Below are 17168 nucleotides of genomic sequence, written 5' to 3' on the forward strand. Positions count from 1 at the left end.
ACCTTTCCTGCCTTCTGAGAAATCTGTATGCACATCAGGAAGCAACAGTTAGAACTGGACATGGAACAACAGACTGGTTCCAAATCGGGAAAGGAGTGCATCAAGGCTGTATATTGTCACCCTGCTTATTTAATTTATATGCAGAGTACATCATGAGAAATGCTGGGCTGGATGAAGCACAAGCTGGAATCAAGACTGCCAGAAGAAATATCAATAACCTCAAATATGCAAATGATACCACCCTTATGGCAGAAAGCAAAGAAGAACTAAGAGCCTCTTGATGAAAGTGAAAGAGGAGAATGAAAAAGTTGGCTTAAAATTCAACATTCGGAAAACCAAGATCATGACATCTGGTCCCACCACTGCATGGCAAATAGATGGGGAAACAATGGAAACAGTGACAGACTTCATTTTCTTGGTCTCCAAAATCACTGCCGATGGTGACTGGAGCCATGAAATAAAAGATGCTTGCTCCTTGGAAGAAAAGCTATGACCAACCTAGACAGTGTATTAAAAAGCAGACATTACTTTGCCAACAGAAGTCCATCTAGTCAAAGATATGGTTTCTCCAGTAGTCATATATGGATATGAGAGTATGGACTATAAAGAAAGTTGAGCACCAAAGAATTGATGCTTTTGAACTGTGGTGTTGGAGAAGACTCTGGAGAGTCCCTTGGACTGCAAGGAGATCCAACCAGTCCATCCTCAAGGAAATCAGTACTGAATATTCATTGGAAGAACTGATGCTGAAGCTGAAACTCCTACTTTGGCCACCTGATGTGAAGAACTGACTCATTGGAAAAGATCCTGATGCTGGGAAAGATTGAAGGCAAGAGAAGTGGTCGACAAGAGATGAGATGGTTGGATGGCATCATTGACTCAATGGACATGAGTTTGAGTAAATTCCAGGAGTTGGTGATGGACAGATAAGCCTGGTATGCTGCAGTCCATGGGGTCAAAGAGTTGGACACGACTGAGCAGCTGAACTGAACTGATGCCTCTCCAGGATGTCGCACATCTTACTACACTGGCTACTCACTGCTTGGCCTACCTGTAAGAGTACTGTGGATGTGAAGAGGAGAAAGTTGTGTATCTGAGCTTTTGCTTTCCCCACATTTTCTACTATAGGATCCCACAGTCCCTAACTGGTTATGCTAAATGCTTCACCTAGGGCTTCTTCTGTCTCATGCATGTGATGAAACTCACTGTCTTGGTGAATGAGGTGATGAGGAGTAGTAGAGGAACAATTTTAGTCACATAACCAGATGTTATCTTTGAATTCTTGATTAGTGCTCATTAGATGCTTGATCTTGGACATGTTACTTAATCTCTCTGAGCTTTTAGTTTCCTCACTGATAAACTGGAGATAGTAATATCTATTTGGCAAGGCTGTTATGAAGTGTCAATGGAGTAATGAATGCAAAAATATCATTTACAGTTCCTGTGGGTGGAAACCCCTTCTCAAAAATTCTCAACTTTAGTGTAGCTGGATAAAGAACCAGAATTCTAGATATGGATTTGATGCTACTTAGAAGTATAGTTAAGTTCATGCCAAGAATGAATCCCTGAGTGTGAGAAGCAGAAGGCTAAGAACTGATCACTGAGAGATGACTACTATAGTGATGGATTGGTATGAAACAGATTGGGACTGTGGCATTGTATCAAGGGAGAAGGGAGTTTCCACCCAAAAAGGACTTATAAAAGTTATCCTTTGAATGAAAGGAAAAAAGAAAGATTAAGAAAGTAAGCAATGGTGTCTAATGCCTAAGAGAATTCAGGGAGGATGAGATATTCAGAAAGGTAATAACAAGTGATTCCCTATCAACCTGGATCTATGCATACAAAATATATTAGCCAATGAAATTAACTAAAGAGACCAACCTCAAATAGCTTTTGTAATCATAATCTGTTTACATGCATGTATACTGCCCCCTCCCTTTGAGTTCCTAGGTGCCTCTACCTCTTTCCAAAGATTTCAGAACAATTCATTCAGTGGGTTACTTGCCATATCCTACAGAACTGATATTTCCAGTGTGAACTGAGATATGACTTGTCACCAAAAGGAAGTGCAAAAATACTTGAGTACAACCAGAGTGAGTCTGTCTACATGGATACCTTGGTATATTTTTTATTTCCAGAGCTTATGTATTTGGTCACAAAGTGGGAAGAAGGTGAATTATTCCTTATTGAGTCAAAGTGTACATTATTGTTTTTGTTTCTCAGTTGTGTCCGACTCTGCAACCCCATGGTCTGCAGCACGCCAGGCTTCCCTGTCCTTCACCATCTCCTGGAGCTTGCTCAAATTCATGTTCATTGAGTCAGTGATGCCATTCAACCATCTCATCCTCTGTCATCCCCTTCTCCTCCTGCCTTCTATTTTTCCCAGTATCAGGGTCTTTTCAAATGAGTCAGCTCTTCGCATCAGGTGGCCAAAGTATTGGAGTTTCAGCTTCAGCATCAGTCCTTCCAATGAATATTCAGGACTGATTTCCCTGAGGATGGACTGGTTGGATCTCCTAGCTGTCCAAGGGACTCTCCAGAGTCTTCTCAACACCACAGTTCAAAAGCATCAATTCTTCAGCGCTCAGCTTTCTTTATAGTCCAACTCTCACATCCATACAGGACTACTGGAAAAATCATGACTTTGACTATGCCACCTTTGTTGGCAAAGTAATGCCTCTGCTCTTACATGCTGTCTAGGTTGATCTCAGCTTTTCTTCCAAGGAGAAAGCATCTTTTAATTTCATGGCTGCAGTCACTAAATCCAGTGATTTGGGAGCCTAAGAAAATAAAGGCTGTCACTGTTTCCATTGTTTCCCCATCTATTTGCCATGAAGTGATGGAACCAGATGTCATGATCTCAGTTTTTTGAATGTTGAATTTTAAGCCAGCTTTTTCACTCTCCTCTTTCACTTTCATCAAGAGTCTCTTCACTTCCTCTTCACTTTCTGCCATAAGGGTGGTGTCATCTGCTTATCTGAGGTTATTGATATTTCTTCTGGCAGTCTTGATTCCAGCTTGTGCTTCATCCAGCCTGGCATTTCACATGGAAAAAGAAATGGCAACCCATTCCTGTATTCTTGCCTGGAGAATCCCATGGACAGAGGAGCCTGGCAAGCCATGGTCTATGGGGTCACAGAGAGTCAGACACAACTCAAGTGACTAAGCTTGCACGCACACACTCTGCATGTAAGTTAAATAAGTAGGGTGACAATACAAAGCCTTGACATACTCCTTTCCCGATTTGAAGCCAGTCCGTTGTTCCTTGTCCGGTTCTAACTGTTGCTTCTTAACCTGCATGCAGGTTTCTCAGGAGGCAGGTAAGGTGGTCTGGTATTCCCATCTCTTGAAGAATTTTCCACAGTTTGTTGTGATCCACACAGTCAAAGGCTTTGGCATAGTCAATAAAGCAGAAATAGATGTTTTTCTGGAACTCTCTTGCTTTTTCCATGATCCAGCAGATGTTGGCAATTTGATCTCTGGTTCCTCTGCCTTTTCTAAATTCAGCTTGAACATCTGCGAGTTCTTGGTTCACATACTGTTGATGCCTAGCTTGGAGAATTTTGAGGATTACTTTGCTAGTATGTGAGATGAGTGCAATTGTGTGGTGGTTTGAACATTCTTTGGCATTGCCTTTCTTTGGGACTGGAATGAAAACTGACCTTTTCCAGTCCTGTGGCCACTGCTGAGTTTTCCAGATTTGCTGGCATATTGAGTGCAGCACTTTCAGAGCATCATCTTTTAGGATTTGAAATAGCTCAACTGGCATTCTATCACCTCCACTAGCTTTGTTTGTAGTGATGCTTCTTAAGGCCTACTTGACTGAGCTGTCCGAGATGTCTGACTCTAGGTGAGTGATCATACCATCACGGTTATCTGGGTCATGAAAACTCTTCAAGAGAAAGAAAATGAAATCCTACATGGGGCTGACTGGTTATCATGGTTAATTTTGTACCACAGCTTGAGGCCCCCGGTCTTACTGGATCTACTGATGGGAAGGAGAAACCAGAGGTACTTAAAAAACTCAAGAGAAAAGTCAACTAATGACCTCTCAGGTGACTTTGTGCTGCTGGCATCTGCTCAGCATGTGTACTTTTTACTGATATTTAGCTTATTGCTCATTGCAAGCCCCATTCCCTTTACTATACTTTCAATGTGAATTAAACATTTTTTCTTAACCACTCTGACTCTTGCTGGATTCCTTTCCAGAAGGCAGCCATTGCACTGGTTCTTTGAGGATTTAGGCTACTTTGATTGTACAAGTTTTTGTTTTTATTCATTTATCTACTGCAGTTTCCCAAAGCACATGTTCTCAGATAGTAATAGGTGTTACAAAGTTTTTAAAAATTGATTAATTTTTCATTGTGCTGGGTCTTCATTGCTGCACATGGATGTTCTCTAATTGTGGTGCACAAGCTTCTCATTGTGCTGGCTTCTTTTGTTGCGGAACACGAGCTGTAGGGCTCATGGGCTTTGGTAGTTGTGGCACGTGGGCTTAGTAGTTGCAGCTCGTGGGCTTCGTTGCCCTGTGGCAAGTGGAATCTTCCTGGACCAGGGATTGAACCCATGTCCCCTGCACTGGCAGGTGGACTCTTAATCACTGGACCACCAGGGAAGTCCTGTAACTAAGTTTTTAAGGGATTGGGTTTAAAAATGTTAAGCAGCTTTCTTTACTACAGAATTTATCAGTCCTTAACATTATAATGCCCACTGTGGATTTCTAAGAAGAAGGGGTTCTAGATGCAATATCTACCAAACTTATCGAACAAGGAAATTTTTCTTTCTTTCTTTCCCTGTGGTACATCTCAAGAACATACTATGTGAAGACACATTTTAGGAGACATTGCTCTCATAAGGGAACTCTAGTATCTTGATCCCACTTGGTCAGAGAAAAGGAGTTAGCTTATGTCTCCTACTCTCTTAGCTGTCTTGCTTTCCACCACGGGTAAATACAGACCAAAAAAAGGAAAGTAGTATTTTTTTTTTTTTTTTTTTGCAGAAAATCTCATTACTTTCCAATGAAAAAAAAAAAAAACCCACTTCTTCTCCTAATAAAATGTTAAATATTTTCCTGCGAATCTTTCCCTTTTCAGATACGGTGTATCAGTTAGGACTGCATTTGGCTGCATGTAACAGAAACTCTACAGTGGTAGCTCAATAAAATAGGTGTTTTTTTTTTTTAAAACAAAAAAATCCAAGGTAGGCAGTCCAAGGGTGGGTGCATGTGCTCAAGGTGATCAACATAGCTTCCCACTTCACCCTCTTTGTAGTGTGTGGTTTTCATCGTTATGGTTGTAAAAATGGCCACTCAACTTCCAAGCATATTATTCATATTCTATGCAGGAAGAAAGGTATAACAGCATAAGGCAAAAGTCTAAAGGATCTGGTAAACTAAACTGTTTTTCTTTATTAGAAAAGAAATAGCCCTTCTAGAACCCCACCCAGTTGACTTCTGCTTAAATTTCATTGGCCAGGGGTAGGTCATGTGACCACTTTGAACTATGTGTATGAGAAGTTGGATTTATTGCTGCCCCAAACAAGGTTGGAGTTCTCCATGTGAGAAAGACTGGGGACAATGAGTATTGGGTAGGATATGAGCAGGGTCTGTTACATACTGCTTAGTTTATTTCTGATTTAAAAACTGACTTTCCTGCACTGACCTTTTATAACATGTTAAACTCCTTTCTGAAAGAATTCAGAGTTACAAAAGCAAGATTAACAGTATATAATGTTTTGTCATATTTATTATGGACTTAAGCAACTTTTTGGAAAATCAAGAACCTAATGAATCTGAAACTCAGCAATTTAAATTCCTCCAGTTGTCTTGTACTCATTGTATACATTCTGTTGTAACCTGACATCATCACTTCTCTTTCATGTGCAAAGCTTTATATAGTCTGTGTCTGAGAATACTTGCTACATAAGAAGTCAACATTAATAACTACAAACTTCATTTGAATATTCATCCAGTAGACTAAGTTTCTTAAGGACAGAGTAAGTGTCTGACTTATTTACTCCCACTGCCTAGCAGATAATGGATGATCAATAAATATTGCTGAATGATGTGAATGAATGAGTGAATGTCTGAGATATCCAGGAAGACGTATCAGGGTTATCAAGGAAGATCCAGCCTCAGAGTAGGCAAGGACCAACCTACCAGGTGAAAAGATAGCAGATAAATAGAACAGTCAGTAATTGATTCAGAAGCAACTTGTTATGGATTCTTAGAGAAAGTGAAAGCTTTTCCTCTAATAAGAGAAATAAGACAAGGATCCTCACTCTCACCAGTTTTATTAAATATAGTATTGGAAGTCTTTGTCAAAGCAATTAGACTAGAAAAAGAAATAAAAGGTATACAAGTTGGAAAAAAAAGTAAAACTGTCACTATTTGCAGATGATGATGCTATGTATAGAAAATGCTAAAGACTTCATTTAAAAAAACTGTTAGAATTAATAAATGAATTCAGTAAAGTTGCAGGACAGAAAGTCAGTACACAGAAATCTGTTGCATTTCTATATACTAATAATAAATTATCAGAAAGAGAATTTAAGGGAAAGAAATCCCATTTGCAGTTGCATCAAGAAGAATAAAATACTTAGGAATAATTTTAACCAGATCTGCATATCAAAAAATACAAGACATTAAAGAAGACACAAATAAATGTAAAGTTATTCCATGCTCATGGATTGGAAAAATTAAATTGTTAAAATTTCCTTTCTATCCAAAGCAGTGTACAGATTAATGCAATCCTTAACAAAATTCCAATGACATTTTTTCCCACAGAAATAGAATAAACAATCCCAAAATTTCTATGGAAACATTAAAAACTTGAATAACCAAAGCAACCTTGAGAAAGAAGAACAAAACTGGAGTCATCATGCTCCCTGATTTCAAACTATATAGAGAGCTATAATAAGACAGTATCATATTAGCATAAAAACAGATGCACAGACCAATGGAACAGCATAGAGAGCCCAGAAATAAACCTGCATATATATGATCAATTAATTTGTGACAAAGGAGTCAAGAATATACAGTGGGGAAAGGAGAATTTCTTCAATAAATGGTGTTGGGATAATTGAACAGCCACATGCGAAAGTATGAAACTACCACTATTTTACACCCTACACAAAAACTAACTCAAAATGGATTAAAGATTTGAGCATAAGACCTAAACTGTGAAACTCTTAAAAGAAAATATATGTGGTAACCTCTTTGTCACAGGTCTTGGTGATGATTATTTTGAATTTGACATCAAAAGCAAAACAAAAGCAAAAATAAACATGTAGGATCACATCAAACTAAAAAAGTTCTTCATGGCAAAGAAAGCCGTCAACAAAACAAAAAGGCAACCTACTGAATGGGAGAGAATATTTGCAAATCATATATCTATGATAGGGGGCTAATATCTAAAATATATAAAGAACTCATATGACTCAATAGCAAACAAACAAACAAACCAATTAAAAAAGGGGCAGAAGATATGAATATTTTCCCAAAGAAGACATTGAATGGTCACCAGGTACATGAAAAGATGCCCTGTATTACTAATCATCAGAAATGCAAATAAAAACCACAGTGACATACCACCTCACACCCGTTAGAATGGGTGTTATCAAAACGACTAGAAATGACAAGTGTTGGTGAGGTTGTAGAGAAAAGAGAGCCTTTGGTGGGAATGTAAATTGGTGCAGCCACTATGGAAAGTAGTATGGAGAGTTCTCAAAAAATTTTAAATAAAACTGCCGTATTACCCAGCAATTCTGCTTCTGAAGAAACAAAAAACACTAACTGAAAAAGATGTATGCCACCTTCATGTTCATAGTAGCATTATTTTGAATAGCCAAAATTTGGGAACAACTTAAGTGTTCATCAACAGATGATTGGATAAAAAAATTGTGAAATACACACAAACTATGCAAGATTACTCAGCCATAAAAAAAGAATGAAATCTTGCCATTTGTGACAACATGGAAAGATCTTGAGGGCATTATGCTTAGTAAAATAAGTGAGACAGGGAAAGACAAATACTAATGATATTTCTTGTATGTGGAATCTATAAATGCATACAAACACCCAAACTCATAGATACAGAGAACAGATTGGTGGTGGCCAGAAGTGGGATCAGGGTAGATGGGAGAAATGGGTGAATTGTTTTTGTTTTGTTTTTTAGTTTAAATAAACTGAATTTTTAAAACAGCATTTTTGAATTCAAATATATGAGTGTTATGCATGTACATGAAAAGAAAGTGTAATAACTTGTTTTGCTCATTAATACAGCTTAAGGCTGTATACTGAGAATTTTAAGAGTATATAAAAGCACAGATATCTATTCCTTCACAAGGAAACCAACAAAAGACAGATTTAAAAATATAGCAAAGGCTGAAAAGTTAAAAGACCATTTAAAGGGACTTTCCTGGTGGTCCAGTGGTTAAAACTTCACCTTCCAATGCAGGGGGTGTGGGTTAAATCCCTGGTCAAGGATCTAAGATCCCATATGCCTTGAGGCCAAAAAACATAAAACAGAAGCATTATTGTAACAAACTCAATAAAGAGTTTTTTAAAAAGACCATTTAGAAACTCTTACAACTCAATTGCAGTAAAAAACAAATAATCTGATATTAAAATTGGCAGAGGATTTGAATAGATATTTTTTCAGAAAAGACATCCAAATGACCAACAGTACATAAGAATATGCTCTACATCACTAATCATCAGGGAAATACAAGTCCAAACCAAAACGAGATATCATCTTACACTTGTCAGGATGATGATTATCAAAAAGACAAGAGATAACAAGTGTTGGTGAGAATGTAGAGAAAAGGGAACCCTTGTGCACTGTTGATGGAAATGTAATTTGGTACAGCCAGTGGAAAACAGTATGGATATTCAAAAAAAAAAATTAAAACTATAAACCCAATATGACCCAGCAATTGTATGTTTGGCTATATATCTGAAGGAAATGAAAACACTATCTCAAAGAGATATCTGCATCATCATGTTCTTTGCAGTATTATTACCCACAATGGTCAAGACATGAGAACAATCTAATTATCCATTGTCAGATGAATAGATAAAGATGTGATGCACACATACACAGACAATAAAATATTCAGCCATAAAAAAGAGGAAATGGTTGCAAATACCTTGGGATTACAGTGTCAGAGGACATCGTAACCTATGTGAAATGCCTCTGCCAATTGAAATGTAATCCTGAGTAAAATAGCTTCAATCTACCTACCTGAAAGGTGTGCTTGTTAGCTCAGTGGTATGGACATAAGGAAAGGACATATTTAGAGACAGATGATTACCACACAAAAGCTTGTATGTGAATGTTTATACCAGCATTATTCATAATAGCCCCAAATTGGAAATAACCCAAAGTCCATCAGTTGGTGAAATGAAATATTTACTCAGTCATAAAACGAATGAAGTACTGATACATGCTACAACATGGATGAACCTTGAAAACATCATGCTAAGAGAAAGAAGCCAGTCACAAAAGATCACATATTTTATGATTCCATTTATATAAAAAGTCCAGAATTGGCAAATCCCTAGAGACAGAAAGTAGATTAGTGGTTGGCAGGGGCTGGGGATGAGAGAATGGGAAGTGACTGCTAATGTGTACTGGGTTTCTTTTGGGGGGTTGCGGAAATATGTTCTAAAATGAGATAGTGATGGTAGTTGCACAACTTTGAGTATACTAAATACAACTGAATTTTATACTTTAAATGGGTTAAATTGATGGTATGTAAATATATCTTAATTTAAAAATGCATTAGCACAACAACAGCAACCATAGTGGTGGTTACTCAGGCTGCCTGGCTAACATTTGAGTCCTTCAGTCCCTGGCAGGTTGGGCTCAGAGAGGAAATCTGGTAGGAGACTGGATAGTGGGCAGGGCAGGGGGCAGGCCTAAAGGAGTGACTCAGTGAAGCAATTCAGGGAGGAAGACTGCAAAGGCTCTGTAGCAAGGAAGGAATTCCTAGTGCCCTCCCCTACCACACACAGCCCTCTGGCTTCTCTCTTTCCCCCCGTTTTGGTTGGCAGCTAATGAATCTTTTCTCCCAGGCTTGTGCTATTGGGCACACTGCCCCTTCAGTCACAGGAAAAGCAGCTTTTGGGTCTCTGGGCAGCCATACTGGGTCTTGTGCTGATCAAACAGTTTGGTCAGGGCCTTCTTGTAGAGGGCGTGGTATTTGTCCACCATCTCCTGGCTTGGTTTTTCGATTTTGGGCAGAGGCAGAGGCTCCCCCACTGCCAAGAGAGATGGGAAAAGAGAAGGGTCAAGTGTTAGAATCTTTTCTTTCTTTAACCTCCTTCTCCTTCCCTGGGCCCAATCCTTTCACATCCCAAGTAAGCTCCCAACTACTCCCCCTAGGCTGTCCTCTTCTTTGCTGGTGGGGGGTGCGGAGATTGGAAAGGCCTGAGGTTGAGGTTGAGGAAAAGCTGAGCTGGCCTAGGGGCTGAGAGCAGGACTCACCCACAGTGACGATAGGCAGCGGGTACGGCAGGAGCCCAGTGGAGCCTTGGCGGAAGCCTCGTCCATAGAAGATGCAAAAATAGAAACCAAGAATCTGGCGGAAGTAGCTCTGGAACTTGTACATACGGCTGTCCTTATGGAACAGCACCTGATCATACACCTCAGTTTCTCCAAAAGTGTAGGTGGGGACCAGATGAGCCCTGTAGGAAAACCTTGATTAATTTCCCAAACACAGCCTGGGGTGGAGAACCCCCCAGGAAGAACTTTTGTTTCTGGCCAGGCTCCCATCTATTATAAAATCCCTGTGGTGTAAAACATTTCTTCTTGCACCGAATATGGCTCCTGTCGTTAGTATCTCTTTTTCCTGAAATTTTCAAGGCCAATGAGAGTACTCTCTCTGGGCCAGGATCACAAGGACAAGATATGGGGGCAGAAATCCACAGGAACCCACACTGCATAAAGAAAAAGCTTCCAGGAGGTGTCCTGAAGGGGAATATCTATTTCTAGTAGGAAGCACAGAGTAAAAGACGATGGTTTGGCACAGATGTGTATGTATATGTATGAGGTGCCTCTCGCCTGCAGGGACTGTGCATAAGGTGTTCTGTCCTAGGTCTTGAGACTAGAGCGGAGTACAGTTGTTTCCCTCTCATAGAGCCATGGGAATCCACTCTGAGAGAGCCCTACGTAGAAAAGCAGGCTCCTTATGTCTTCCTGTGAGAGTAAGGAAAACAGTCTCTCTTACACAAATCTTTGTGAATTACTACTGGCGATCTCTTAGTGTTTTGGCACATATTACCTCTTTTGGTTCCTCACAGCAGAGACAGTGGAAAAACACACCGAGAGGTTATTTTCTTTTTTCTACAGCTCCAGAAGCCCAGGTTCAGCAGGGGGAAGGTCACATAGGTATTCAGTGAGTGGCAGGAGCTGGACTAGAACCTAGGTCTCTTTGCTCCCAGCTCAGAGCTCTCTCCACCACATTATGCTCCAAACTGACAAACAGGCCACTCAGACAAGGTCCTCAGAAGTACTTCCCCTCTTCTGTGAAGCTGCTAGAGGACAGTTGTCCCTGTGTCCAGTGAACTGGCATGCTGACACGATGGAGCCCCCACAGCTCTAGCCTTGGACTCCTGCTCTTTGCTTGCATACTAAGTCACTCAGTTGTATCCAGCTCTGTGCAACCTAGGGACTGTAGCCCACCAGGCTCCTCTGTCCAAGGGATTTTACAGGTGAGAATACTGGAGTGGGTTGCCATTTCCTTCTCCAGGGGATCTTTCTGACCCAGGGATCAAACCCAGGTCTCTTATGTCTCCTGGATTAGCAGGCAGGTTCTTTACCACTAGCTCCACCTGGGAAGTCCCTCCTGCTCTTTACTCCCTCTCTTTACCCCTGATGCAGAAGATCAGTTTGATCCCTGGGTCAGGAAGATCCCCTGAAGGAGAGCATGGCAATCCATTCCAGTATTCTTGCCTGGAGAATCCCATGGACAGAAGAGCCTGGCAGGCCACAGTCCATAGGGTCCCAAAGAGTTGGTCACTAACTGAAGTGGGGCTTCCCTGGTGGCTCAGCAGTAAAGAAACTGCCTGCAATACAGAAGAAAATGGTTCGATCTCTGGGTCAGGAAGACCTCCTGGAGAAGGGAATGGCAACTTACTCCAGTATTCTCACCTGTAAAATCCCACGGACAGAGGAGCCTGGCGGGCCCCAGTCCATAGCGTCACAAAGAGTGAGACATGACTAGAGAAACTAAGCATGCACAGCAGAGTGGCTAACATTTATCTCTTACTGTATGCCGGGCACATGGTAGGTGTTTTATGTGGATAAACTCATTTAAACCCCACAATAATCCTATGAAACAGGTACAATTGTTAGTAGCCACATGATGAAGAGGAAAGCAGCAAGGCTCAGAACGGCTGAATAACCTGTCCCAGAATTCGCAGTAAGCCATGGGGCCAGAGTTTGAAATTAGGGCCCCTGACTCCAGACCCTACAATGCATACTCAACATAATGTACTGCTTCTTGCACTTACCATGAACAGATATAGATATCAATGTTGCTAGAGATGATGTGGGCATCATCTATGTCTTAGGTAAGCCCGAGCCAAGCCCCCCGATAATGAATCTGGATCTCTGGTTGCCTTTCTGGGAACTGGTCCAGCTAGCTCCAGAGGAGTGGATGACCTAAGTCTCTTTGAAATTCTACAGTCGTCTCTTCCACTCACTAGTAAGTTTTATGAGGGTAAGACTCATGTCTGATTCATCTTGGCATCACCTACCAGGTCCTGCTGCTCAGAGGCCACCCACCTCTGCCCAGGAGGGACACCTACCCGTGCTGGAGTGCCATGCGCACAAAGCCCTTGCGCTTCTGCAGGATGAGCATGGTGGTGTTGGGCACACTCTGCAGGGCCTCTCCCACTCCTCCAACTACAATGCCCACAAGGTTGCCAGTGCCATGGCTCAGCAGGTAGTCAATAGCTGGCTGACTCACGGAGCACACACCTGAGGAGAGCCAAGGAGCAGAGAGAGGAGCAAAAGGATCAAGAGAGGGGAGGATGGCTGAGGGGGAATACCCTCTGCTTGACTCACTGGCTTGTGTGCCCCCTTTACCATGGGACCCAGAAAGAGAATCAGTGAATGGAACAAAGGGTGTGGAGAAGAGAGGGCTAAGACAAGCAAATGCAGCACATTTCACTTTGAGGCAATATTTCTAGTTCACAGGAGGCACTAGGTCAAAACTATAGTAGGAAGGTTTTCAGTGGGAAAAAACCAGAAAGACTTTCTAGATCCCCAACTGTAGTTCTACCTTTTCCTTTTCCTGGATTGCCACTAATAGCAACAGCTATTATTTATGGAGCACATACTCTTTGGCAGGTGCTATCTTGGGTGTTTTACTTGTATTGTCTCATTTAATCATCACGCCACATCTGAGGTTAGACTATTACCATCAGCACCACTTTACAAATGAGGAAACTGAGACCAATGGAGCTTCAGTAGCTTGCCAAGACCACACAGTAAGTGGCATAGCCAGGATTCGACCCCAGGCAGTTTGCTCTACAACATATACTTTTTAACTACTGTGCTAAGATGGCAGGAGGCTGAGAAGGAGGGGTGGGGCTTAAAAAGGTGTATTTCCAAGTGGGGAGATGAGCCAGAAACTCTAGTAAGTATGGTCAGAAACACCTTTGGCCATGAGGTAGTCCCTAATAAAGGGGATCTTGAAGAACCAGGACAGCGTGGCCAGATGGGGAGTGATGCCTGGAAAGATCTTCGAGAAGCCTGTGGCCTCAGTGCAGAAGTTACAGAAGGCGCCGAAGGCCAAGAGGCCGTGGGGGTGAACTCCCATGAGATAGTTGTGCTCTGGTGATAGCTCTTTAGTCTTCAGGATCTGCAGCCACAGAGAGAAATATCAAAGGTGATGAAATGAGATGACACGAGAAAGCAAGGGTGAAGATGCCTTAGAGGGTTCAGGGAACTCTCTAAAGCAGAACTTTTCAACAAAGAGGCCAGGAGTGGTGTTGAGGGGGTCAAGATATCTGACTCCTTGCCCTCTGGGAGACCAGTAGAATCGGGGACACCTACAACTTCTGGGCTCCTTGCCTGTGGCTGGAAAGCAGTCTCCGCCCTTTAGGCATAGGATCATTTTCTGTGAATGCTGTCATATGAAAAAGGTTGGCAAAAATCTTGGCAGTATCTCTTATCTACTCCAAAGAGTGCACAGAGGAGCAGCATAGTAGTACATTTCTACAACTTCTTCCTGGTATTTTCTCCCCCAACTCCCTACCAGTGCTAGTTTACTGAGCTTTGAAAACCAGCTTAGATATCACTTTGTTTATGAAGCCTTTCCTTACACCTGGTCTGAACTACTTATGTACCTTGTACCAAACCATGAATATGTACTCATCTGTCCTCCCCATTGGATGTGAACTTTTTTAATGGCTGAGGACTGCATCCTACTCACTTCTCTTTACCCCAAACTATGTGGTATAGAGTAGGTTTTCAATCAGAGTTTGTTAAACTGATCTGAACTGTACTTGTGTTTCTGCCTGCATCATCTGGTAGGTCATGCCTACCAGGACATCCAAAGTATATTAGCAGTTTAGCAAATGCCCAGTAGCAATGTTGGACCCTGAAGTCTGTCTAGGCTGCGCTGAGACTTCTCTGAGACGCTCACTTTCCTTTTGGACAACCCTAGTCATTTAGCATCAGTGCCTAGTATTTGGGGAACTGTGAGGGATGCTGGGGAAGAGACACTTACGGAAATGGGAAAATAGTCCCTGATGTGGGTCCAGACACACCAGTTCCTTACCCAGGCTGATCTCCTTCCACCTGAGATAGAAATATCAGTAGGGGATGTGTCTGTGTGTGCCAAGCCCAGCCCTCTCACTCACCCAGCACTTCCAGAGCAGCCTGGAAGGACTGTGTCTCTGCTAGGGAAGTGGAAAAGGAAGAAACCCCAGGATGGTCCTGGCTGGCCCAGCCCCTCCCCGAGAGGAGCCAGCTCCTGGCTCTGAGAACTTGTATGAGAGGCCTGTGGCATGGTAAGTGGAACTCCTTGGTTACAGGTTGAGATGGAGCATTCTTGAATCCTGTTATTTCTAGGTCCATGAGTCTTACCTTGCTCTGGGGTCTTCCAGTCCAGGAGAAACCAGACAAAGTAAAGGGCTGGTAGTTGCCACCAGGATGTAAACAGTAGGTAAATGGCCAATGGCTGCAAGATCCAAACTGATGAGGGAGCAGATCAGACCAAATTTGTGCTGCCAGCAGAACTTGACCATGTCCAGCCCTATTAAGAGCCCTCCAAACTCTCCAAACCCCTGGTCTTGGCCTTCTGCACAATCCAGCTCCTGCCTGTCCATCAGCCACATCCACCTGTCCTTCAAACTTTCCCTCTTTCATCTACCGTACACACCAGCCCTATTTATTTGCTTACCTCTCATCTCTGTCCACCTGCCTGCTCACCGTCCCCCTACACCTGCTCCCTGCCTGCTACCAGCTTTTCACCCACTGCTTCCATTAATACACTGTCTTTTCCCTCGTCTCCTATTTCCCTCCCTATTCCTCACCCTTAAATGCTTGTTAAACCACTAGCTCACCCTCCCTTGCCCATATAGTATCAATATCTCTCCATACTCCTTGCATACAGCATCTTCAGCCCTTTATTCTTGCCTGTTCACCATTCCTTCCATTATTTCTGTCTCCCCTCCCACTCCAACCATGCTACTACCACTCCCCTCCCAGAATGGAAAATCCAATGGTTCAAACACAGGTTATACTTCTCTGTCTTTAATGCTAATGCTTCTGCTCCACTCCCCATGCTACCTTAAGATTACAGATGTATCATCTTATTCCATGGGCCTCATTTTCCCTGTCCAGATAGTGAGGGTTAGGGAGGGGCTGAAATTAGATAGATCTGCTCAGAAGTATCATGACTCTGTTGTACCTCCTCCCACTCCACCTGTCTTTACTGCCTGCGAGGTTCTATCTTTTCCTTCTCAGGGCACTTAGGGAGCTCAAGACTCCTTGACCAGAGATGAGACTTCCCATGAACATAAAAATTGCCCCAGATCTGGTCCTGGCCTCTGATTATGGCTTCTTGCCATGCTCTCTTGGATCAGTACTCACACATGCCAAGGTAGCTCAGTGGCCAGTGCAGAAGTACCAGACTCTGGAAGTGCTTAGGCTGCTTGAAACAAGGCATTGTGCTGAGGAGCCTGAAGGAAGTGAAGATCCCAGAACGGTGTTCCAACCAAAGGTGCCACTAGCCTCTGGAAGCTCGCTCAGTAGTGAACACATATGATTTATGAGGATTTTTACCTGCCCTATCTGTTCTTTGTCCTGCCCCATACCTACCACCCACTGAAGTGGGCAGGCCCTGGTGTATAAGGACAGTCTTAACAGATCTGAGCCCTGGCCCTGCCCATATTTGCCCTTTGACTCTTTTTCCTGGGATTATTAGGACGTCAGGATGGAGAAAAGGTGAGAAGGGCTGTTATCTAGTCCTATCTTTTTCCTGGGATTATTAGGACGTCAGGATGGAGAAAAGGTGAGAAGGGCTGTTATCTAGTCCTAGTGACCCAGAGGTCCAGAGAAGGGAAACACCCTTCACATCACAGGTTACTCTGAGATTGTAGGTGTTGTGACCTCAGAGAGATGGCTAGTGGGAAGGGAGCACTGCGGGTTTGTGGAGTTGGGGAGCACCTAGAGCCAGGTGTCTGTTGAAGCTGTTGCACTGAGACAGCCTGGTTTGGGGATGTCCCTCTTTTACAATTTTCTATTATAAAGATTTCCACGTACACACAAAACTAGAGAATGCAAGAAATTTTCATCTTTGTATTCATGTTTCATGTTCATCTTCAACAACTATTAACATTTTGTCATATTTGTTTCATCTATCTCCCCACTTTTTTTCTTGGAGTATTTTAAAACAACTCTAAGACATCATGTCATTTCACCCCTAAATTTCACTATGCATCTACAGAAATTTGGATGTTTTCTTTGATAAGAAATACCATTATCACCATTAACAAAATTAATACTCCTCTATTAATATCTATTATCCAATCTATATTCAAATATCTTTTTACAGGTAGTTAATTTGAATCAGGATCTAAACAAGGTCCACTGATTATATTTGGATGTTATGTCTCTCTCTTTAAATTTTCATTGTAAAAAAAAAAAACAACC

General features: G+C 42.1%; 1 protein-coding gene across 1 annotated transcript; it reads right to left on the minus strand.

Moving 5' to 3' along the window:
• Nucleotides 1-10106: 10106 nt before the first annotated feature.
• AWAT1 (acyl-CoA wax alcohol acyltransferase 1) lies at nucleotides 10107-16182 on the minus strand. The gene is made up of 7 exons (XM_005900840.2): nucleotides 16107-16182; nucleotides 15099-15206; nucleotides 14740-14810; nucleotides 13665-13869; nucleotides 12812-12983; nucleotides 10488-10687; nucleotides 10107-10261 (listed from the first exon to the last, which is right to left on the minus strand). Exons 1-7 carry the CDS (start codon nucleotides 16180-16182, stop codon nucleotides 10107-10109), a joined length of 987 nt encoding a protein of 328 aa, XP_005900902.1.
• Nucleotides 16183-17168: the final 986 nt, after the last annotated feature.

The sequence above is a fragment of the Bos mutus genome, chromosome X (assembly GCF_027580195.1).
Source record: "Bos mutus isolate GX-2022 chromosome X, NWIPB_WYAK_1.1, whole genome shotgun sequence".
Lineage (NCBI taxonomy): Eukaryota > Metazoa > Chordata > Mammalia > Artiodactyla > Bovidae > Bos > Bos mutus.

What these genes read in the sequence shown, in the direction of transcription:
- AWAT1 (XM_005900840.2), bottom strand. Translation starts at nt 16,182, where the DNA reads ATGCCTTGTTTCAAGCAGCCTAAGCACTTCCAGAGTCTGGTACTTCTG. An exon ending in CTGGAAGACCCCAGAGCAAG is followed by an intron (nt 14,811 to 15,098) that starts GTAAGACTCATG and finishes TTTCTATCTCAG; the next exon opens with GTGGAAGGAGATCAGCCTGG. An exon ending in CGCATGGCACTCCAGCACGG is followed by an intron (nt 10,688 to 12,811) that starts GTAGGTGTCCCT and finishes GTTTTCCTACAG; the next exon opens with GGCTCATCTGGTCCCCACCT.